The following is a 24,403-nucleotide window of genomic DNA, read 5'->3' on the forward strand; positions in this document are numbered from 1 at the left end:
ATATATTTCTTGAGTTAATACTCAAAATGGCCCTTGAAATTTCTATTGACTCAATTTGAACCTCCAAATTTTAATAAGTGACTCACGTTAGCCCTTCTATTAATCTCCATTAACGGAATGCTTACCTGAAACGTTAAGTGACATATGAGTCTGACACCTAACCTTATTAAATGGCGTCGTTTCTTCCTTGGCGCGTAATCTCTCATCAGACAACATCGTTTTAGCCATTTTGGGGTTAAAATTCAATTACACTTCATCACCTGTGATCAAATCACTCAAACAAGGAAACTCTTCTTCTTCTTTTTTCATTCTCTCGCATGTACCATACGGTGGAAGATCAATGTTGCTGCTACTGTAGGTTGTCGGCAAAGTTCGTCGCACGCGTTTCCGTTTGCTAGGATGAGGAAGAACAACCTACACACCACCGTTTCTCCTAGAAAGGTAGTAATACAAGCATTCTACGTTTGAGTTCAATATTATGTTTGTGTCTTCTCTTGGTTGGGATTTATTGGCCATTGATTTCACTATTTGATGCTCAAATGGATTGGGTGCATTGTGAAAGTAGATAGTTTTTGTTATTGATCATCTTCTGTTAAGGTTTTTTTTTAAAAGACTGGTTATGATTAATGGTAACTATGTTACAGAGAAAAAAATGAGTGAATACCCCACCCGACCCCTGACAATTACCTCGAAAGGACAACGAGGCCCCCAATAAAAAAAAACACCCAATCCGACCCTTGATATTTTTTTTGGGACTGATTAGCCCCTGTGCCAAAAAAAATAACATTGACTTTTTTTTGGCACAGGGGCCTCGTTGTCCTTTCGAGGTAATTGTCAGGGGCCGGGTTGGGTTTTTTTTTTTTCAAGGGCCTCGTTGTCTTTCGAGGTAATTGTCAGGGGCTATTTTGGGTTTTTCTCAAAAAGGATACATCCAAGTTAGTGAAATCTATCACTTCTTTATGTACCAGTTTCTCCTTATAGATGATTCCAATAGCTGAGTTTTTACTATGATTAGTGTTAACCGTGTTATTTTGACAAATAATTTGCTTAAGTTTTGTGGGATGATATTTTTTTTGAAAATATAAAATGAGAAATTCAGGGTTAAGTAAATAGATGATGTTTGTCAATGCGATAATGCGTAGATGTTAATTATAGATAGCAAAAAATTATGTAGCTGTCGTTACAAGGAGCACTTTTGTATATAAATTTTTACATTTTCTGTTCTAAAAAAAGATTGTTTGCCATGTTAATATAGAGTCAGCTGATGCATGATATAAAAGGCTTTGGATTTTGAAGTTATGTTGTTAATTGTTTGAATTATATTTGTAGATGGGTGATTTGATAACCATTGTGTAGCATTACAGCAGCTTTATTACAAAGAATGATGGCAGTGTAGTTTACGAAAGGGACAGCACGGATGAATTAACTGGACTAGATGAAGATAGATTGGATGTATTTTCACTGAGAGATTACTACAAGGAGCTCGGTTATGCTGACATTGTTGAATGTTAGTGGCTTGTTTCTAGTAGACCTTTAAAAAGTGGATTGAGAGCACTTTCACATGATAAGAAATTGTTAGAGATGTGCTATCTTACAAGAATGAATCAAGGAAGAGTCCACTTATATTTTGAGCATTGAGTTTTCCAACCTCATGATGATGAAGTACCTCAGTTAATAGAGCTTACTCCCATCGCTTCTGAAGAAGACAAGGATGCACCAGTCATCACAACTAATCCAATAAGAAGTCCAAATGATGTCTCAGCTACGAAGCCTACTGAAGAACCACCAGCCCAGGCCCAATCCAAAGCACTAGCCCAGGCCCAAGGAAAACCACCAGCCCAGGTCCAACTTGAATTACCAACCCAGGCCCAACCTAATTCACCAGCCAATATCAAGTTATCTAAACCCAGGCCCACTTCAACCAGATCCACCACCACTAACATCAAATCTAAACCTAAACCCAAATCCAAACAAACCCAAACTCACTACAACTAATTTTGCCAAGATCAACCACACATCATCTAAATCTGTAACCAAACCCAAACCCAAGACCAAACCCTCATCATCTAAAGTCACAACCACTAAGCCTACAAACAAGTCCCAATCTAAACCCACTTTAGTTAATTCTACCAAGAGCAAACCTATTACCAGATCATCTGCTAGATCAGCAACTAAAATAGTAGAAAGTCAGGATGGTGGAGACCAAACCAGTAGTAGTAGTGTCTCATATGATTCTATAGAAGACAACTTATATAAGCCTAACCCATTTGAAAGCTCAAATGACTCTGATATTGATGGTGAAATTTCTGAAGTAAGGAAGAGAGATTTGAAGTTCAAGCATGCACAGGGGTCTGCCTAAAAGAAGGGAAAAGAGATTATGACTAATTAAAAGTTAAATCTGTAGACATACCGTGTGTCCATGCATGTGCAGCAATTTCAAGGATAAACAGAAATTCTGAATACTTTTGTCATCATTGGTTGACTATAGGCATATAGGGCTATATATATGCATTCCTTAAATCCAATATCGGGTGAGAAACTGTAGGAAAAATTTGAATACAGCAAGCCTCAAGCACCTAAAATTAGGAGAAGGCCAGGAAACCTTAAGAAGAAAAGGAGAAAGGACACTGATGAGAAGCCTTCAGACAGTAAGAAGTCCAAAATTGCAACAAAACTAAAGAGGGTGTACAAAGAATTCACTTATACCTACTGTGGTGTTAAAGGACACAATAAAAGAAACTGTTCTCATAGAAAAGCTGATGATATTGTCTGTGCTCTTGCTGCTGCTACTGCAGCAACTGTTGTAGCTAAATCCAAATCTCAAGATGGAGCTAACGCAAATGCACCCAATGATGCTATGGCAACTGCTAGTATACAAACTGTGGATGCTCCACAGGCTTCAGAGATTGCCATCACCATCCCACTTGTTCACACCCAGAAATTATAAAGCAGGTAACATTATATAACACATTAATTAATTCATTAATTATGTAACTTAACCTATCAAATACTTCCATTTACTTGTAGGTGCCTCCACCTCCACCTCCACTAATAAGGTTGGATAAGCTGCCACATAAATGAAGAGCAATGCAAGGAGCTAGTTTTGGGACAACATCAAGGTTGATAGGATTTATGAAATTTATTCCCACTCCTAGCTTCAAAGCACCAAAAAAGAAATAGAGATTAAATTATATTGTCTTTTGTGGATGAATTTGATAATTGTAATCCAATGTGTTTTAAGGTTGTTTTGTGGCTGAAGTTTGTGTCAATGATTGTTTATGTCTTTTGTAGTGTCTTGTATAGGGCTGTATTTTGAAACTTTTTAAATAGCTCTTTTGTTTTGTGTCTGTAATAATGATACTTTAGACATCATTCTTAGTTTATCATATCTTAAAATACTCATTGTCATGACTATGATTGACTATAAAATCAAATTCAAAGTTTATTATTATAATTTATTATATGTTTATCTTTTTTTTAGCAGATATAATATTAATGTTTTGATTAGATGAAAGAAATTGGTTAAACTTTCTAGTTGTATAAGCCTTTTTCTTGATACTTTGTGCAATCAACATTCAGTTCTATTCTCATGAAATGATTATTTCATATTTTCTAATTCTCTCTGCTTCTATATTCAAACAACGCCAACTTTAATTATTTGATGTCTTTCTTTTAATTCTCTCTGTATTCGAACAACGACAACTTTAATTATTTGATGTCTTTCTTCCAATTCTCTTTTGTGTAAGTATTATTATAATTTAGATTCAAGATTTATTTTGTAATTTAGAGATTTAGTGTATATATATAACAAATTGGTTCATTAGTTTTATTTGCATATTTGTAAATACTTAATTAGTCTCTTGTTTATCTTTGTATTTATCATTTTATTTTACAGGTTTAGTCACAAATTCCAATTTACAGAATCGTATATATTTGTAATATCTTCAGTGAATTTGCAAGTTAGTCACAACTTACAATTTACAAAACAGATTTCTATTAAAAAAATATGATTATAAGGACATTAATTAAATTTTATTAATCACTTTTCTACACCTAAACCATAGCCAATGACTACAACTACAAACAAAACAAGACAAATACTCAAAATACTATTCCATACTTTTAAAATTTTAATTTCAGCTTCTATTGCACCAATTCTCCAACCCACATTCATCTTCCAATGCTCAATACTATTTCATTTTTATTTCTCCCAGGCATATCTTCTTGTTCTTCACCATTTGCCCACACAAAAAGGTCCACACCATCTTCTCCCAGAGGTCTATCACAACAAGAACCATAAATAAATTAAGCATCTATTAGAAAAAGAAGAGATAAATTCAAGAAGGAAGTAATTCAAGAACTTACATTATAGTTTGGACATCCAAAGAATGATCTCTTTAGATTTGCTTTTGTTCCAAACAAGCGAAGAACGGAACGCATCCCACAACCACACCATTGTGGAACCTTTTCCGCTCTAGATCGATTTGGATTCCTTCCCAAACTTCCATGTGAATGAGACTTTCTGGAACCTTGACTGGTACTCTCCGTCATCTTCTCCAACACCAAACAATGATCTCAATTTGGGACTTTGGCACTTGTTAGGGTTTTATGTTTATTAAAAGAGGCTAAATTGAGCCTAAACTAATTTTTTTCATGTCAACAAAGTCTTATCAGACCACGTAATGGTCCACGTGTCACTTAACATTTCAGGTAAGCATTCTGTTAATGAAAATTAAAAGAAGAATTAACGTGAGTCACTTATTAAAACTTGGGGGCTCAAATTGAGTCAGTAGAATTTTAGAGGCCAATTTAAAGCTACCAACAAATTTCAGAAATTATTTTGGGTATTAACTCTATATTTATTTACGTATTTATTTTTTTTATTGCATCATTAAATTGATCTAATTTCTATCTTTTATTTTTACTTTCTCATTTTTACTTTCTTTCTTGTGAAGTCTAAAAAAAATTTGATAAAAAAATAGAAAAAAAATTGATAAACTAATAAAATTTATTATCTTTTATCGTTATTTTTATTTTTTAATTATTAATTTAATTCTTTTAGTTTAACAATCTTATAAATACTTTTAACTCACTTTTAAACATGATTGACTCATTATTGATAAAAAAATAATACATTCTACTCATCCTCTAGCATTCTTCATAAAAAATATAAACAAAAATCATAAAAAAATTGTGTAAAAAATTTTAAATTAAATATTTTAATTTTCAATAGATTTTTATTACATTAAATAATATTTAGGGCAAAAAACGCTAATAAGCCAAGGCTGGAGATTATTTACGTATATTAGCCAAAATAAAAACCGTTTCACCAATGAGCCAAAGCAAATTTATATATAATTCGAACCAGTGGAGTTCGAATTAGGAACGAAAAATTCACTATAATTCAAACCAAGATGGTTCGAACTAGAAACACACATAATTCGAACTACATCAGTTCGAATTATACAAGGATTAGGTCCCCAAAGTAATTCGAACCAGGCTGGTTCGAATTACACATACCATATTTCGAGCTAGGCTGGTTCGATTTAGTGAGAGACAGACCTGTATATATATGGTTGTAAACGTGAGTTGCTCTCATTAGAGGGTCTAAGATGGCCAGTGACGAGAGTTTTGTAGTTTTGGTTCACCACAGAGGATCCATTAAGAGGAAAACTCGTTCCGGTGTGAAGTTCACAGATAAGGATCCTCTCTGTATTGTCGTGAGGCCTACGACGAGCTATGATGACCTTGTTAGGTCTGTACTGATGAAACTTGGTCTGGAAGGTGGGAAGCAGGTTAAAAAGTTTTTCTATCGCATTCCAATCAAGGTGCTCCAGGAAACCGTGAAGTATGATTGTTTCACGATTGGTAGTGATGAGGACTTGCAAGTCATGTTTCTCTGTCGCCGGCAGTTTCCGGAGGTGAGGACACCAGAATTGTTGGCAAAGTTAGTTGATGTGGTATCCAGCTCAGGGGGTTCGAATCGGAATACCACCACTTTAGCCACGGCAGCCGGTTCTAGTTCTAGACCTGCCGTTGCTTCTTCGTCCGTCCCTGTGTACGAGCCACCGGTCCAACCTGTCGCCTCCCCTTCTTTTACTGTTGATCTCAATGACAGCGTAGGCGACCAGGTCGGCACAGCAGAATTTCTGCTGACCTCTTTACAGTATGTTGCACCGCTTGGGGTTGGGGACGGATTGTTGGGTGATGCAGAGGACGATGACGTCGAGCCGGATATGATTGATGATGACAGCGGCGATGATATCGGAGTGAGTGAGCCTGCAGGGGCGGGAGGTGGTTCTAGCTCTGGCACACAGCAGTATCCACCTCATTTTTCCTCTTTAAACTTGGATGCCATGAGGCAGGAGGGGGTTTCTGGGCAGCCTGTTGGATTTGGAGCTAGGGATGCGGAAGGGACTGCTGGTCTGACAGAGTTCCAGGTTGGTCAGCAATTTCAGGATAAAGATGAGGCCCTGTTAAGTGTGAAGACTTACAGCATCTGGCGAGGGATACAGTACAAGGTAGTGGAGTCTGATTATCGCCGGTATGTGGGCAAGTGTTCTGAGTTCGGGAATGGGTGCACATGGTTGATTCGACTGAGTCTCCGGCAGCGCAAGGGCATTTGGGAGGTCAAACGGTACAATGGACCTCATACCTGTCTTGCCACCTCCATCTCGAGTGACCACAGGAGTTTGGATTATCATGTGATCTCGGCGTTCATTATGCCAATGGTTAGGGCTGATGCATCCGTCAGCATTAAGGTGCTCCTAAATGCCACTGCCGCACACTTTGGTTTTAGGCCGACGTACAGGAGGGTCTGGTTGGCAAAGCAGAAGGCTGTTGCCATCATCTATGGTGACTGAGATGAGTCGTACAACGAGCTCCCCAGGTGGGTGTTGGGAGTCCAGTTGACGATGCCTGGTACTATTGCAGTCCTATGGACAAGCCCTGTTCGAATTGGTGGCAGTGTAGACGAGTCTCAAGCTTATTTTCACAGACTGTTCTGGACGTTTCCACCGTGCATCGAGGCATTCCGTCATTGCAAGCCGCTGGTTAGTATTGATGGCACCCATCTGTATGGCAAGTATGGGGGAACGTTGCTCATCGCGATTGCACAGGACGGGAGCTCCAACATACTACCTGTTGCATTCGCACTAGTTGAGGGTGAGAATGCAGAGTCTTGGACATTCTTTCTCTCCCACCTCCATCAGCACGTGACACCGCAGCCGGGTCTGCTGGTGATATCAGACAGGCATAACGGCATCAAGGCCACGCTTGAGGCTCCCGACAGAGGTTGCTTACTTCCATCTGCATACCGTGCATTCTGCATTCGACAAGTAGCGGCTAATTTTGCCCTTACATTCAAGGGCAAAGACGCACGGAGGCTTCTTGTCAATGCGGCTTATGCCAAGACTGAGGTTGAGTTTGATTACTGGTTTGATATTCTGCGGTCTGAAGACCCGGCGATGTGTGAGTGGGCGAACCGGATTGAGTATTCGTTGTGGACTCAGCATCGTGATGAGGGGCAGAGATTCGGTCACATGACCACGAATATCTCCGAGTGTGTGAACTCAATCCTCAAGGGTGTTAGAAACCTCCCTATATGCTCGCTGGTGAAGGCAACATATGGAAGGCTTGCGGAACTCTTTGTTCGCAAGGGGAGAGAGGCTCAAGCCCAGATGGGAACCGGATAAGAATTCAGTCAGCACTTGGTGAAGTGTATTGAGGCCAACTTGAAGACGGTGAGGTGCTTCACGGTGACTTTGGACGACAGGGATAACTCCGAGTTCACCATCTCAGAGACCACTCCGACTGGTTCTTTCTCATTGGGTAGCTATAGAATATCGCTTCCCTATCAGACATGTGACTGCGGGTACTTCCAGGCACTTCATTTCCCGTGTACGCACGCACTTGCATGTTGTGCCTACTCACGGGTTACCTGGACCGCTTATGTTCACAGGGTGTATCGTCTTAGTTCGGTATTCAGTGTGTATCGAATGGGATTCACACCTCCAATTTCGGAGGGTTTCTGGCCACCATATGACGGGCCCACTGTGATCCCGGATCCTGACAAGAGGCGTGCGAAAGAGGGTCGTCCTAGGTCCACTAGCATACGGACCAATATGGACGAGGCAGATCCGAACCGGCCAAAGAGATGTGGCCTCTGTCGCCAACCCGGACACACACGTCGGAGTTGCCCACAGCTCGGAGGATCGTCTCACACAGGGGGCCATTAGTAGCTGTATTCTTAGTGTTGGTACTTATTTTATTTAAGTTTCGATTTACGAAGTTGTAGTTGAGAAGTCATGTAATTTGTTGATGTTTATGTGTTGTATTGAGCATGCTGCATTAATTAATGAATATGTAATGTTTCACTTCGAGTCTTTCTAATAGTTTGCTGAATGCAAAGTTCAATAAATTAATCTACATATTACATTGATAGACGATGCAAAAACTATGAAAGTCACTGATATAACCAACAAACACCCGTTTTCAAAGTACAACATGATGAACAAACAACAAAGGTAATCATGGCTAAAATAACAAAAAAAGTAAACATGGCTAACAAACATCGCTAACATACATTAATGAACATGAAGAAACAACATACATGATACATGAATCATCTAAACAGATGCGATCCCGTAAAGCAACGACGGGGTACCCGTGTTCTATGACCTCTGCGGATAAGCGGCTCCTCGTCCTCGATCTCATCCTCCTCCTCATTCGGGGCAGGTTGTGCAGGTGGCCTAGGCTGGACGGGTGCCACAGACGGCCCGACAACTGAATGTGATGCAACAGTGTAGGCGGAAGGAGGAGTTCCTCCCAATGCAAAATGGTCAGCAACAGATGTCGTAGGAGGCTCGTTCAGATCGACATCTAAAGGTGCCTGTGTCCCGGAACTCTGACCACGCCTATGGGCCGCTACGTCCTCCTGCATGATGGCAGAAATCTCGTTTAGAAAGTGTGATCCCCCGAAGTCCGTATCAAGCGTATCTGAGGCAAGGAAGTCTGTCCACTGTGATCCCGGACTAACCTATGGGATACTCTCCTGAAGAGTCTGGTCATGGCCTGGTACACCAACGAAATAATCTCCAAGAGGCCCTGAACCAAGTCCAACGTCACCAGAGTCAGCCCCGTCACCCATACCTGATCCATACCACTCGCCTCCATGTCCGCCTTCATGGGAACTAACACCAGCAACTACAACAGCCCCTGCAGCATCCCCCCCCCCCACGGGCCCATGCTGATCGTCGTCATCGTCGTCACGGTGATCACCGTGGTGGTCCGCCGAAGCACGCCCTCTCTGTCTCCCTCCCTGCCCTCCTCGTCCGCCTCCACGGGGACTGGGATCCTCAGCCTCATCCATGGCCTGGTCCAGCCACCTCCACTCACGCTGGCTCCGTCGTGTCCCCACACGAGCTCTCCTCTCAACCCGACGCCTGTCCGGCACGTCGTCAACACGATCCATGTCAGGAACTCGCTCAGCACCCCTCTGTGACACCTCCACGGGAATAGGAACGGCTCTCGGATCCCCCAAGTACATCTCCGGAGACAGGAATCTCTTTCCATGCTGACTCCACCACTCCAAGAACTCATATGACGGACCAGGGTCGGCAACAACATCAAACCTGAGCACGTGGTCCGCTCGGGACTCCCAATGGAGATGCCATGACTGCAAAGCATACGGGAACCATCGATCACCGCCTCGGCCGTCCTTCGACATCAGAAAGTCGATGTTCAGGGCGGGATGCGGACGGGGCTGGACCCCGCCAAACTGCGGTAGAACCCTATCAATCTGATGCCACTCTATGACGGCAAAGTATATCAGTGACGTCACAGACCGCCACAACGCCGTATGCCGAGGCTCCAAAGCCTCTGGATGCACAACCTGAAGTACCTCTGGGCTGCTATACGGCATCCAGATAAACTGCACAGATAAGTCAACATTGTCAGGCCAACTCATGCACCCAATTCATAAAGTTTGGTTAACTAAATAAACTTTGCCAGTAGTTGACTCACCTCCCTGTCCTGTAACATGTCTATCCTCAGCCTCCACATCTGCACTCTAGGACCCTTCTTGCTACCGGAAGGGTTGTAACCTGACCACCTGCATCTCACATGTGTGTTATGGATAATTAAATGTGTGAGAGATTTGTAATTGGCTATTAATGAACATGGAGTTAGCTATATTAAATTGAAATAGAGAAGCCTGAATAGAGTACCTCGAGGCCAACGGCCAGCTGAACGTGTCATACCCTGCAGGCCTAAACCGAGGAAAGCGCCAGAAGATCCAGGACTGAAGTAGCTGTAGTGGGCCCGCTAACTTGACCACATGTCTGTTCGTCACTCGGCACATGCACCGGTACAACCATGCCAGTGCTGCAGACCCCCAGTTGTAGGTACCCATCTCCTCAAGCCTAGCTACGTAGGGAAGCCATCTGATGTGAATGCGGTTGCCGGACTTGTCGGCAAACAGCTGCGTACCCAGCAACATCATGATGTAGGCACGAGCAAATCGCCACACAGTCTCCTCATCGGCTCCCTCGGGGCACTCTCCAAAAGTCTCCTGGAACCAGCTGCAGTTTATTACGTACTTCTGAACCTGGCTGGGAGGAGGAATGACTCCAAGCAACTCCTGGAACCACAACCAAGTTGGACGGCCACCTTGGATGTATATCTGGAAATCTGAAAGGCAGCCGCTCACATAACGCCCATCCACTGGCAACCCCAACTGGTACGCCACGTCCTGAAGTGTGATCGTGCACTCTCCGAACGGCATATGGAACGTGTGCGTCTCCGGACGCCATCGCTCGACGAAGGCACTAACAAGGGCCTCATCTAACCGGAACCATCTATCGTTCAGCCTCGCAAGATGGTATAATCCAGCCATCTGCAAGAACGAAACGTATCTCTCATCCAGTCGCATGCCCTGCTGCCGCCGCATGCTCCTGATGCATCGCTGTGACTGCGCATTACATGCACCGCATTGTTAGAACCGACTTGATAACCAATGACAAAAATAACCCACATGATAAACCACTAGACGAAACCGAGTACAGAATCTACATGCAAAACCAATATATCAAACCACATTGAAAACCACATGCTCAAACCGCTAACATAAACCTCAAAGACATCCACTTATCTCAAACACATGCAAAACCACTATCACAAACCGCTTACAAAAGCACATGCTCAACCACTTTCAATACCACCAAAATAAACCGCCAAGGTAAATTACGAACAAAACAGCATACAAAAGTACTAACAAAACCATTACTAAAAACAACCAACCCAAACCGACAACAAAAGCACATCAATAAACCAATATTATAAACCGCATAAAATTCCATTAACGAGCACCACATGCGAAACAACTATCATATACCACACAACTAAACCACTAACATAAGACAACTAACATAAACCACTAACATAAAACAGCTAGCATAAAACAACTAACAAAAACCACTAACATAAACCACCAACTAAACCACCAACATAAACCACTAACATAAACCGGGTAACATAAAACAGGTACCATAAACCACCTACTAAACCATCATCTAACCCGCATGCGAAACCTCTCAACTTAACCACTAGCAATACCACTACCATTAACCGCTAACATAAACCGCCACTAAAACCGCATGCAAAACCACTAACTCACATATACCGCTATCACGAAGTTTTTTATGTACTAACCTCGTCGTTGATGACCCCGGCTATATGAGCAACTCTGTCCAACCGATATAACCTTGTCGGATCATCCCCCATTGGATGAGTATTCCGTTCGGGTCTTTGTCGAATCAAATCTGGGTCGTTTTCTCTAGGATTTGGTGGGGCAGGGGAATGGAACAATGGTTCGAATGAGACTGATTCGAACTCCTTATATAGCCGAAATTCACATAATTCGAACCAGCCTTACTCGAATTACTATTGGAGTCAATTTTAGAGTAATTCGAACCAGGTTGATTCGAATTACTTGGGACGTCTTCAAAGGGTATAATTCAAACAAGCCTAGTTCGAATTATGAAGACATAGAATTCGAACCAAGTTGGTTCGAATTATGTGCATCAAGTGTTCTTTACTATTTCGAACTATGCTAGTTCGATTTATGTGTATATTTAGTTCGAACCATACTAGTTCGAATTATATATAAATGTGCTTTGGCTCATTGTTAAAACGATTTTCATTTTGGTTGATATAAGTAATTTCCTTCCTATCTTGGCTTATTAACGTTTTTTGCCCCAATATTTAGATAGATTGATTTATCGGTAACGAGTAATTTGTCTTATCCAGTCCGGCTAGTACGCTACGGTATTATCACAAACGGATAGATGGAGTTATAGAATATACTAATATAGAGATATATACTCCTCCCTTCGCTGGATATTTTTCTTTCACTTTTCATTAACGGAAAAAAACTAACACCGTTTTACCGTCGAAAACCCATGGCGACGGCGAATAATCCCGTTACCGATTCCGAGTACGAGTCCGACTCGGACTCAGCCGTTAGGCCCGCTTCTGACGTCACCACCAGCTCTACTACCCCTTCTTCAAACGCCGTCGTTTCCGCTTCCCCTCCGTTCACTGCTCCCACCGTTTGCCTCCTCCGCTTCGCCGCAGACTCCGCCAGTGGTGCATTGTTGGGCTCCATCTTTGGCTATGGTCCTCTTTCTCTCTCTCTCTCTCCACACACAGTTTTGAATTTCTTTAATCAATTTTCGAAATTACTAATGATGGTTAATGTTTCAGGTTCTGGATTGGTTAAGAAGAAAGGGTTTAAAGGATCCTTTGCAGAAGCTGGATCTTTTGCAAAGGTTACACTTGAGATTTGAGAATTCTCTCTCTCTCTTTGCATATTTATCTTTTTACTAAATAAATAATATATTTTTTTAATCTTGTGGTTGCGTCAATAGACATTTGCAGCTTTGTCTGGTGTTCATAGTTTGGTTGTGTGTATCTTGAAGCAACTTCGTGGAAAGGATGATGGTATTAAAATTAAAATCTTTACCTATTATTGGAAAGTTTTGAATTTGCTTTCATATTATTTTTCTTTTTTTTTTCCACTGATTTTTTTAAAATTATTATTATTTTTTATGTGCAGTCATTAATGCTGGGGTAGCTGGATGTTGCACTGGCCTTGCTCTAAGTTTTCCAGGTTTCATTTTCTTTTTCTCTGTATTCAGTTTATGAATTACCATTTTTCTTTGAAACTGATCTTCTTAAATTATTTGGAACCTCTTCAATAAGATGCAAATTATTTTTTATATTGGGGTGGGAATGGTGTTTTTCATATCATGGGCAGTAAGGGTGTTAATCTCAGATGTGGCCCTGTTTGATTTAGACTTAAAATCAGTGATGTCTGTGATTGGGTTGATAGGAGGTTTGATGAGGGAATAAATGTTCAATTTGGTGCTTGCAATTGCAAACGATTTATTCTTGAAATTCCAGAAGTGAACTATTGAGCTCCTAAACTTACATTTACCAAGTCATTTAGTGTTTAGCACGGACACTTCGTTAAGTTGCCGTGTCCGCGTGTCAGACACGACACTCATCGACACTCGTCCGACACGCGTGTTTGCTGTGTCCAACGGTGTTTTAATAAAAAATAAAAAATTCTTCTCGAGACAAGCTTGGACACACCTAAATACCATCACGTGTCAACGTGTCCAGTCTTATTCTTAACATATATTCTTAAAATAAATTTAAAAATAGTATATATTATTATTTATTATAACAAAAAATATTTTAAATACTTTATATAATTAAAATAAGACATTAAAAATAATTAAAAAATTAATTTATTTTTTAATATCAATAAAATATCAAAATATTATTACGATTTATTCAAAAAATATTTTATATTTTATATATGCGTGTCCCCGTATCTTATAAAATTTTAAATTTATGTGTCGGCGTGTCCCGTGTCGTGTTATGTCCCGTGTCCGTGTTAGTGTCTGTGCATCATAGGTGTTTAGCTAGTCAACTGTCACTATTTTTCTACATGGCATGTCATGTTAATGGTTGACTGGATAGGGACCAAATAGTTACTTTTGAAATTTTAGTGACTAAAAGTAAAACACAGTTGCAATTTTATGAACAAAATTGAACCTTTACACTCTTTTGGCGTGTGGATTTTTCATCATTGAATGGCTTCCCAAAATCTTATGACTCAGCATTTAGATGACAATGGTGAAAATATGAATATAAATGATAAACCACTATGGAGTTGCTTAATCTATGTAGCCGACCCTGCTCTCTTTTCTAATGTACTCAAATTTTCTTTTTCTTTGCTTGCTTGTTTGATATTTGTAAAAGTTGAAGTAATGCTTGCTTAAATTCATGTTCCAATTTCATTTTCTGTGCTTGGTATTTGCTTTCTTGGTTTATTATGTCTCATCTTCAAGGATTCTCTAGGTGCACCACAAGCTCTTTTGCAGAGCTGCGTCACTTTTGGGGCATTTTCTTTTATCCTCGAAGGGCTAAACAAGCAGCAACCGGCAATAGCTTTTCCCATTTCAACGAAATCAAGCACACAAAACAATATACGTTCTCCATTGTCACTCCACCTTCAGTTTCCTCTTCCAGATGAAATGAGGAGTGCCTTCTCCAATTTCTATGAATCTCTTAGAAAACACGGAAAAGGAACTTTCCCTACATCATAATTTTTTCACCCCTTTTTTTTTTTCGACATAGTAACAAGGACCATGACTTCTGTACATTGCTCATTGAGTGTCAAATGCTGCATCATGGTTGTATCTTGTACTTCATTTATGCTTGGTTGACTCAGTGCATATGCTGACTCAAATGTTGGCGCCATGATTGAGTTAGAAAGTTTTGTGTAGGAAGGTCTGCCATCATTTGTAGGCAATGATGCCGTTTGTGTTTTATTTGTAATTGTAATTTGTACTATCTTTTAGCAGTCAAAATTTCCAGGTGTTTTTGCCTTTAATATGGTTGATCAAATCTAGATCATTTTAGTCTCTGTTAAATGCCTAATACTTGACTACCTCTTACCTAATGGTTGGTTGCAGTGAAAATATACAGAAATTTCAGGTGAACTTCAACTGCAATGTTGTTGTTAAAGAGTTTGTGTTCAAATCCATGGTAGAGAGCCTAAAAATTAAGGGGAGGAGGGGGGGGGGGGGGGAGGGGGGGGAGTGAAAATTTAAAGAAAAGCGAAGTGTCTTCCTTTTTGTTTTACTTAATCTGATAATCTCATGAATTATTAGTCTACTAATTAACTCACTTTTCAATCTGCAAATCTTGTCAAGCTGGTATGATCATCAGACGAAGCATGAATTTCTACTACTTCACAAACTCAGTCTCAGACATTCAAATATTCATCAAATATGAAATCTAAAAAATAGCTTAATGATCCACAATTTGAGATGAGATAACCACTTGGGTTGACCTATTAGGAGCACACACAATTAAAAGTAGTTAAGGTCAAAATTTTCACCATCATTGTTAACTTGATAATATATCATCAACGCATTGTGTTGATCATTTTTTCCTCCAACATATAACTAAAGAAATATCAAAATGAAATAAAGCAAAGTAACTACCTGAAAATGAAAGAGAGAATGTTTCAATTTTTAACAGAAAAAGATGCCTCACAATCCTTGAAAGACAAACTCCCATACATGGGTACGAAAATCACAAACTAATTGAAGCCAAGAGTTTAAAAAGCTTAAAAATATCTGCAGCCAATTACATTCATTTTGAGATTTCATGTGCCTTGGTTAAAGAGCTAAACTCAGAAAATATGCTTAATTCGCACTCACCAAAGCATTTAAGAAGAGCAGCAATGCCATTGTTGTGAAGGGGCCTCGTGGAGAATCTGAAATTTCTGGACAATTCAGACAAAATATTATTACAGAGCTGTATGCCTGTATATAAGGTTCAATTGTTTATATTGAAAAAATTACAAATAAATAGCTCTTCAGAACCTTCTGCTATCTAAGTCATGATTAAAAGGAGCATGAAGCATAAAAAATAAATAATATAACCAAAGAAACTGAAATGCGAAAAGAGAGAAAAACTATTCCAGGAGTTAGATGAAGCTTGCATACTAAATTATAAACAGTGGTAACAGAAAATTTCAAGTTATTCGGAAGAAAGCCGCTTGCACCTTCTATTTCCAGAGTTGGAAGTTTAACGATTTAACTGCGCCTTGAATGACGAATAACGCGAGTGTCAAATACAGCGAACTTTGGACCAACTTTGTGTCTGACATAAACTATGGGAACATGCTCTATGATCCAGTGCTGTTGACCTCCAATAGGATCAATGCTTTCAACAAGCTCATTTTGCATGTCAACAAAATATAGATCTTCAAGACTGACTAGGTGGCGAATACCAAAAGGAACCTTCTTCATTTGAGGGATATTTTCTAAATTGACCCTTTTGAGATTAGGCAGGGATCCTTTATCAATAAGAATTGAATTCAAACCAAACAAGTTTTTGAGTGTCAGTTCCTTCAACTTTAGAAACCTTTTTTCTCGAAAGTGCAAGCTTTTGCCCTCATACGCAGCATCATACATCAAGAGGTGCATCAAATTTGGCATATCTTGAAGCGCCTTCAATGGATCATCACCTAACATGGAGTATGACAAGGACAACCTGACCAGATACCAAAGCTGTTGAATACCATCTGGTAACTTCTCTAACTTCCCCCTTAGGCGTAGATGCTGAAGTTGAGGCACAGATGACACAAGAGGAAAATCAATGACTTCATTTTCGTCTATAGCAGTTATTTCTAGCGTCTCCAAGTGATGCATCTCACGTATCGAGACATGTAGCACACTTCCATATTCCCGCTTCATGTGACTCAAGGCCAATGATCTCAAATGCTTCAACTTTCCTAGCTCGGAGAGTAGCTCTACTCCACCATGATTTGCCTTCACTAAACATAGTGTTTGCAGTGATGTCAAGCTTCCAACAGCACCATTCATCTGAACACCCTTTTCCCAATCCCACGACATGCGAAAGTCAACTTTGAAGTTTAGATGGTATGCTATGAGATGTCTAAGCTTTTTCAGCTTGTTAATCTCTTTCGGTATCTCTCGGACGCGTGTTTGCCTTAGATCCAAGGTCTCTAAGTTCTGCAGCTTGCCAATGGATTTTGGAAGAGTTCTTATGTCTGTGTTGCGCAAGCTTAAATACCTCAAGTGGAGCAATTTTCCCAAATTTTCAGGAACTTGACCAAGTGGAGCATCCCTGAAATTTAGTACTCTCAGCAGCCTGCACTTTTTGACAATGCTCTTCACAAAGGTTTCTGACAACTCTTCAACTCTAAAAACATGCAGCGACCGGGTACTTGAACTTAAACTTCTGATGAAATCATCGGGACTATTTGCTATCGCCAGGCGCCGAGTTATGCCAACAATGGGTGATTGATCTTCTTTAGTAACAAACCTAGCGAAACTTAAATCCTCCATATTTCTCACAATCAAGTCACGAAATAAATCATGAACTTGACAACTTTCAACTTTGCCATCAACTTCAATTGAGGCTTGGACCAAACTTCTGTGGATCAATTCTGTTAAATATTGTTCTGCAACTTGTTCCAGAGTTTTTCCCTTCTGATGTTTAACAAATCCCTCTGCTATCCACTGCCAAATGAGTCTCTCTGAATTGACTAAATAGTCTTCAGGATATAATCCAAAGTACAAGAAGCATGCCTTCAAATTGTAAGGTAAATCATCATAACTAAGAGCTAGAATCTTTGTTATCCCACTCAAATGGGGATTTTTCTCAAACTCCAAGCTCAGATTTTCACTCAACTTTCTCCATTGAATTGCGTTCTTTTCTTTTGTAGATAAAAGACCGCCGATTGCCACGATCGCTAGCGGTAATCCCTTGCATTTCTTAACAATCTCGAAGGAGATATCTGCGAGTTCCTCCGGACAGCGTCCATCCAAGTCGAATCTAAATGCCTTCTTGCAGAATAGCTCCCAAGATTTTTCTTGACTTAAAGGTCGCAAGTTGTGTATATTAACAAAGGAAGATCTCCTACAAAACTCAGCAACATTCATGCTCCTAGTAGTAATCATTACCCTGCTTCCTTTCTTATTATCATACACAGCAAACTCAATTTGACCCCAAAAGTTTACATTCCATATATCATCAAACACCACCACATACCTCTTTTGTTGCAAGTAACTCCTCACTTCTTCAATCAACGACTCTTGATCCATTCTCGAAAGATCTACAGCAGCAGGAACAGGAGCCTCTCTTCTTTCTTTGTAAAACTGGTCTAGCATGTTCCTCAACAATCCTTCTATTGTGTAAGACTGAGACACTGTGATCCAAGCACGACATTCAAAATTCGCAGTCACATTAGTGTCGTCATAAACCTTCTTGGCGAGAGTGGTTTTTCCCAACCCTCCCATTCCCACAACTGAAATAACTGTTCTGTCTGTTGTCCCTTCAACTAACCAACCAACCAGTTCATCTCTCGTGGCTTCAACTCCCACAACCTCAGCTTCCTCCATGAAAAGGGAGGCCATTCGAGTGTCATGGGACTTCGCACTATGGCTCTCTCTTGAGCTGCAATGGAAGCCATATCTTTCGCTTCTTTCCTTGATCCCGCGAACACGTGATTTGATGTCTTGTGCATCGGAGGCTAGTCGATGGCGACGCTTCAGATTCTTGATCAAGCTAGCAGCCTTGCATAGAGAGGCTGCAACGCCAGAATGACTTGGCCACTGCTGTTGGTAGATCAGATACTCATCAACTAGATCTTCTATCTGGAAAGCCGCTTCTCTTAACTGCCTCACCCATGATTTGATCCCATCGTCGTCAAGGGCATTGTTGTCTTTTGCAGCCCTTGTGTCTGCATCCTTGAGGAAGGCGCATATGCTCTCTAGTTCATCTTTCACGTCTTCAAACTCTTTGTGGGCACCTTGGAGAGTTCTTGCTTTATCTCTCAGCAATGGAAACAGTTGATCAAGGACAAAAGATACTGCAATTTCTGCCATTTCTTTTTTTCCTAATGACCTAATGATCTGCAGTATATCGCCACACCACCTGAATTATATAAATATGACCATATCCTCCACGTTCCATACTTTATCAGTTTACTTTCTTCTTTTCCTTTCTTTATTTAAAAAATTTAGATATGTTCGAAAGAACGTTAACCCTTACCAAATAGTGATTGACTTTTGGTACTTAAAAAAAGTTATTATTTTAGTGGTTTATGGTTGATAATATGTATATATATAATGCCCCTAGTGTTTGATAGCTAGGCTGGCTACATACGACCCATGTATCATACATTGACACTGACACATGGAGGAAAGCCACACATTGACCATGTTAATGATTTTCCAAGAGCCTTAACAAGGTGCAGTAATTTTTTTAACAAGGTGCAGTAATTCTCTTCCTTTGCTTTAATTACTTCCAATAAAAAAAGGAAAAAGAAAACGAAAACCACAATTTGTAAACATTTTGTTACTCTGGTCCAAATAGCAATTCAAAGAGTAATGTTAGGAAACCAACTTTTTTCAGCCAACATCAGTCAATTCTTTTAAAATTATTTTGTTTATTTTAAATTCTGTATTCTAAATTATAAACTCTAAATTCTAAATCCTAAATTATAAATGTAAACCCTAAAGTTGACTAACTAAAAATGTCTATTTCTCCCAAAATAACAGCTTGGACATTTGGAGTCCAAAAACAAACTGTAAGGAAGAAAAATAGAACCAAATAAGTTAATGGGAATCATGCTGAAATTAACTCTCAAATTAATGAGCTGCTAACAAATGAGGAAGAGTTAGTTGGTGGGAATGGACAGGTGGCAACCAATCTATCAATTCAGAAGCCAAGGAGAAGCATGAGAGAGTGGACTAGAAGGTAGAAGGTTGAAAGATTAACTAATGAGTGGTGTTGGCTCCTTCCCTTCTGATAGATTGTGTTACCTACTTTCCATCTTAGATCTTCTCTAAATTCTTCTCCTCTGAACCTTTCTCTTGTTCTCCACGTTCAGGTATCTCATGCACATGGAAGGCCTCTGCATTCGCCTCTTCTATTCTAATTTTCCAGCATGATAATGCATATCACACATCAGCAAGTATGGAAACAAGCATGTAAAACACAATGTCTATAACATTGCACAAAGTATGGATTATGGTCTCAAGACAAAGAATGATATTAATATACGGTTGTAAGCAAAAGTAACAATAAAACAATTAGTATATAAACCAAAGGGGCAAGAAATTTAACGTGGGATGAAACAAAATGACCTCAATCGTCTTTAATACATGCATACAATGAACAACAGATATCAAGAATCAATCAAGCAAAACCACGCATTCTAGGCTCAAAACCTCACTAGGTTTATGTTCTAACTACAATCATGTTCCTCAATTGGCTTTATCAGGCAAGTTATTTGTGATTTTTCATTTTCTTGAACTCATGTTAATGGGATTCTCTAAAACTCATCTTGAAATTTGATCATTTTAACCTGATTTGCCTCTCCCTTTTTTTAAGGGGGTGGATGAAAATAGAGTCTTCAATACCTAAATTTGAAAACCTAAACCATAGTCAATAGACACTTTATTCAAATACAACTTTTACTTTCTTGAACTCATGTTAATGGGATTCTCTAAAACTCATCTTGAAATTTGATCATTTTAACCTGATTTGCCTCTCCCTTTTTTTAAGGGGGTGGATGAAAATAGAGTCTTCAATACCTAAATTTGAAAACCTAAACCATAGTCAATAGACACTTTATTCAAATACAACTTTTACACTACAGATGAATGTGAAGATATTTTGTAAGAACTTGGGGTGACAACAATAGTATGGCTAAGTAATATTACAACAACTTACCAGAATGTTTTGATGATCGAGCTATGTTGAGAAGAAGGAAGGAATCACTTAAAGGAAGAAAAGAGGGAAAAAAGGTGCTATGTGGAGGATGATTCAACTGTGCTATGCAATTTCGTTAAATTATTACTTTTGTTGCTGGAAGAAAAGCCGTAGAAATCCACCAGGTAAGCCAAAGCCTCAGAGTTGCTGTTACAAACCTTCCATAATGATGAAACTTCTCCCTTAGAAACCGTACCCCAATCCTCACAAACATCAAGAAAGTCAAGCAGCTTCGAATAAAATGAATCATAATTCATCAAAATGAACGGAACAGGAAGCTCTGATCCAATCCGTTCGAGCTGAATCAACGCCATTATCTCAAACACCTCATCAAGAGTACCAATCCCACCGGGAAGAGCAACAACAGCAGTCTTATCGAGTGAATTATTCCTTACTACAACATCCACCAGCCCATGTTTCCTTGCAGAGAAAAACCTGAACTCAAAAGTCAAAACAATATAAGAAGCTACTCGCAATCAAATCTATTGAATAAGAAATCAAGCAATGGTGGCAGATTACCTGCAAGTGAGGTAATTTTCTGATGGCAAGTATGGATGGTAGTTGGATGCAGTCCATTCCCCAGCTTCTTTTCCAATCTTGAATCCGCCAACTGGTTTTCCTGCTTGCAGAGCACCTTGAGTAACTGCATCCATTAACCCTGGTCCAGCCCCTGACCATGAAGTGCAATCCAAAAGATTTGCTATCTGTGCAGCACATGTATAAAATAGTAAATAATTTAAAAAGAAGATTTTATCAGAAAGAGATACAGAAGAGGATGAGACATCCTCATATAAAAACAAAAAGATATGATTAACACCTAGAGTGATAAGCCATGTAACAATGCTAGATTATCCCTTTGCATAAGTTAGGGAAAAACCAAAAAACCCTTAAGCAGGCCAGGAGCTTTTCGTCATAGGGAAGCCAAAATGGTAATCCTATCCCAAATAAAATCAATATTTGAAAGGAATCATTAAAAGCCCTAGGGCTCCTTTCCACTCATTAAAACCCTTTGCCAATATAACATATTCACAATTGTCTATGACAGAAAGTAATGATGTTTTTCGGAATGCCAACTTACATTATTCACAGAAAGCAAGCAAGAAGCAGGCAGGAAGTTACAGTATGAATTTACTTGCCTCTTTAGACAGCTCCTGTGCTTGCACATAATGGGAATGGCCAGGCCCCATCCTTGAAGATCCCAAATACACAACTCCTCTACCCAATCTGTTTATGAGTTCGTAACATCGTTTGATCTCTTCTCTAACCTGTAATATAACCGGGCCAAAATTAAGGAGTCAGTTTACTGGCCACGGAGAAATTCCGAACATGTTTCTTGAGATATACACATATGAGGGGGAAAAAAAAACCATGCACATTGCCATTAATGGCACTTCACATTGCTCATACTTGATTCTCAAATGTGGTATTTACCATCACCGATACTACCATATAGAATGAATAAAAAACCATAAAAAAAAAAAAAATTGGAAATGACAACCAAATCCAGGAACGCTAAACCTAATGTAGGCAATTAGCAAGTTCTACCAAAAATACTAGGAGACCACACTTATTTCTTGCTCTATTGAAACTAGAATCGGCATATGGAAATCATACATTAATTCATTCATAACTTAAAGCTCTGATTGCGACTACCTCCTGAAAAGTTTCTTGTTCATAGTGGAGAACCGTATCTAATAATGTAGCCATTAAGTCAAACAACTGTGTTTCTGTTTCTATTGCCATATCCATAAATTCAAGGTTCAAGGCAAAGGTATTATTCCATCAAAATGTTGAAATACTTTCCACAATACCAATTTTAAGCATACAAAACCCACTAAAAAAGAAAGAAGATAGTAAATGTAAAGCATGGGTGTGAGGTACCTCATTTGGGCTCTTCCTCTCATCAAACTCAACTGAGTCTTGCTTGCACAGAAAAAGTCTTGTTTGAATGGCCTTATGATTTTGCTTTTGAGAGTGCTTGAAACTAACGCTATCAAAATTCGGTGCTATGCAGAATGAAGAAGGGGACCTGATTCTTGCTTCATTAGAAGAGCTACGCACTCTAGGTCTCAGCATAATATTAACATTTGAATCCAACGATCCTGCCACACAGAATCCCATCCAATTCCCTTGACACACTCGCTCCGAAATGCCTCAGATATTGACGATCAATCCAACCAAGGTTTTGTTTCTTTTGTGTCTCCTTCAGAAGCGTTTACAACTTGTTTGGCGGATGATGTTAGAAAAAGTTTTTTTTTTTTTCCCGTGAAATTAGTCCTAATATGTCATTTTTCAAATTCGCTCAGACATTCTATCAATTAAATTAGTTTTTTAAAAATTATAAATAAATTATTTTATTTTTTTATCACTCAATTAATAATTTTTATCCATAATGAATGATATAAAATTTAACTGATAAAATATATAATACTTAACATGTATAATTATACGCTAAATAAATATATTTATAAAAAACAATCAATTTAATTATTTTTTCAAGTATATAAAAATATGTATATTCAATTATTTATGGAAAAACTACCAAAAATATCCATGAAGTTTACGAACGCTGATAATAAAAGTACCCATAAACTAAAGAAATTAATACTGTACCCATGAAAGATGGGTTCCGTATGACAAAAGTATCCAAATCCTGATTTTTTTAATAAAATTTTTAAATTACCCTACACTCAACCTCAACTCACTTTTTCAACCTTCCATAACCCAATTTGCACCAACTCTTGCCATGGAGTCCAAAACTACTCCTACAACAAACCAAACCGAAATCAATGGTAGTGGTAGTGGTGGTAGAGGATCGTACCTCAACCGATTTACTCATAAGTTTACAATCCATACCTAAACTAAATCAATCAAACACAAAAAAAATACTCAAAACATAAAAATTTTCAAATTCATTCATCCAATTTCAATTCACTTTAGCAAAACTTGAAGTAGAAATAGCCATCAACCATAAAAAAAATCAATAAATTCATTCATCCAATTTAAAATTTATTTCGGCAAAAATCAGAAGTAGAAGTAGCCATCAACTGGATCTTCTGTAAATCAATCTCAGCCTTCATAAAAAATAGAAGCAGATTTAAAAAAACTAGAACAGTATCATTTTAGTAGTAACTAAATCAATTTCTGAAAAGAAGAAAAATAAAATAAAAAATGTTTTAAAAAAAATACCTTTTTCTTTGCCAACTATAACATCGTCAATGGCAGAACCTCCATCCACAGTGTCGCCTCCTTTTCTTCTCTGATTTCTCTTTACCAAACTCGCTTTCTGTATGCAAGAGCACCGCGACTCCTCTCTCTTCTCAGGCGTGCGATGATGGTGTTCTCCTCGGCTGGGTCAGGCACGCCACGACGACGTTCTCCTCGGCTGCAACAGGCGCGCCATGGCAACATTCTTCTCAGGTTGGGTCACAGGCGTGCGATGAAGGTGTTGTAGTCACCTTAAGAGTGAGAGGGAGAAGCAGTGAGAGGGGAAGAGATTGGCGGTAATGGAGTAGGT

General features: G+C 39.3%; 3 protein-coding genes and 1 pseudogene across 7 annotated transcripts; 1 reads left to right on the forward strand and 3 right to left on the reverse strand.

Annotated features, from left to right (window-relative positions):
• Window positions 1–8,581: 8,581 nt before the first annotated feature.
• On the reverse strand, window positions 8,582–10,891 carry LOC148575681 (serine/threonine-protein phosphatase 7 long form homolog; annotated as a pseudogene). The gene is made up of 3 exons (XR_015902748.1): window positions 10,227–10,891; window positions 10,024–10,111; window positions 8,582–9,931 (listed from the first exon to the last, which is right to left on the reverse strand). The product of XR_015902748.1 is annotated as a serine/threonine-protein phosphatase 7 long form homolog (transcript).
• Window positions 10,892–12,300: 1,409 nt separating this feature from the next.
• On the forward strand, window positions 12,301–14,962 carry LOC107624519 (Mitochondrial import inner membrane translocase subunit Tim17/Tim22/Tim23 family protein). The gene is made up of 5 exons (XM_016327046.3): window positions 12,301–12,675; window positions 12,763–12,827; window positions 12,927–12,999; window positions 13,115–13,168; window positions 14,428–14,962. The coding sequence occupies exons 1-5, from the start codon at window positions 12,459–12,461 to the stop codon at window positions 14,673–14,675; spliced, it is 657 nt and encodes a 218-aa protein (XP_016182532.3). The 5' UTR covers window positions 12,301–12,458; the 3' UTR covers window positions 14,676–14,962.
• A 623-nt stretch (window positions 14,963–15,585) lies between these two features.
• Window positions 15,586–19,137, reverse strand: LOC107624322 (disease resistance protein RPM1). The gene is made up of 2 exons (XM_021117188.2): window positions 16,145–19,137; window positions 15,586–15,862 (listed from the first exon to the last, which is right to left on the reverse strand). Exon 1 carries the CDS (start codon window positions 18,993–18,995, stop codon window positions 16,176–16,178), a length of 2,820 nt encoding a protein of 939 aa, XP_020972847.1. The 5' UTR covers window positions 18,996–19,137; the 3' UTR covers window positions 15,586–15,862; window positions 16,145–16,175.
• On the reverse strand, window positions 15,586–23,173 carry LOC107624422 (cytokinin riboside 5'-monophosphate phosphoribohydrolase LOG7). Of its 4 annotated transcripts, none has more exons than XR_015902224.1 (5): window positions 22,768–23,147; window positions 22,023–22,151; window positions 21,406–21,590; window positions 20,848–21,321; window positions 15,586–15,862 (listed from the first exon to the last, which is right to left on the reverse strand). XR_015902224.1 is itself a non-coding variant. In XM_016326947.3 (4 exons), exons 1-4 carry the CDS (start codon window positions 23,005–23,007, stop codon window positions 20,925–20,927), a joined length of 951 nt encoding a protein of 316 aa, XP_016182433.1. In that variant the 5' UTR covers window positions 23,008–23,147; the 3' UTR covers window positions 20,731–20,924. The 4 variants fall into 4 exon arrangements, 1 of the variants encoding a protein (XP_016182433.1); XR_002358297.2 differs by lacking the exon at window positions 15,586–15,862 and adding an exon at window positions 19,129–20,046 and having other exon boundaries at window positions 22,768–23,173; XR_002358295.2 differs by lacking the exon at window positions 15,586–15,862 and adding an exon at window positions 19,632–20,041.
• Window positions 23,174–24,403: the final 1,230 nt, after the last annotated feature.

Source organism: Arachis ipaensis, chromosome B1 (genome assembly GCF_059453495.1).
Source record: "Arachis ipaensis isolate K30076 ecotype BB chromosome B1, ASM5945349v1, whole genome shotgun sequence".
Classification (NCBI taxonomy): Eukaryota; Viridiplantae; Streptophyta; class Magnoliopsida; order Fabales; family Fabaceae; genus Arachis; species Arachis ipaensis.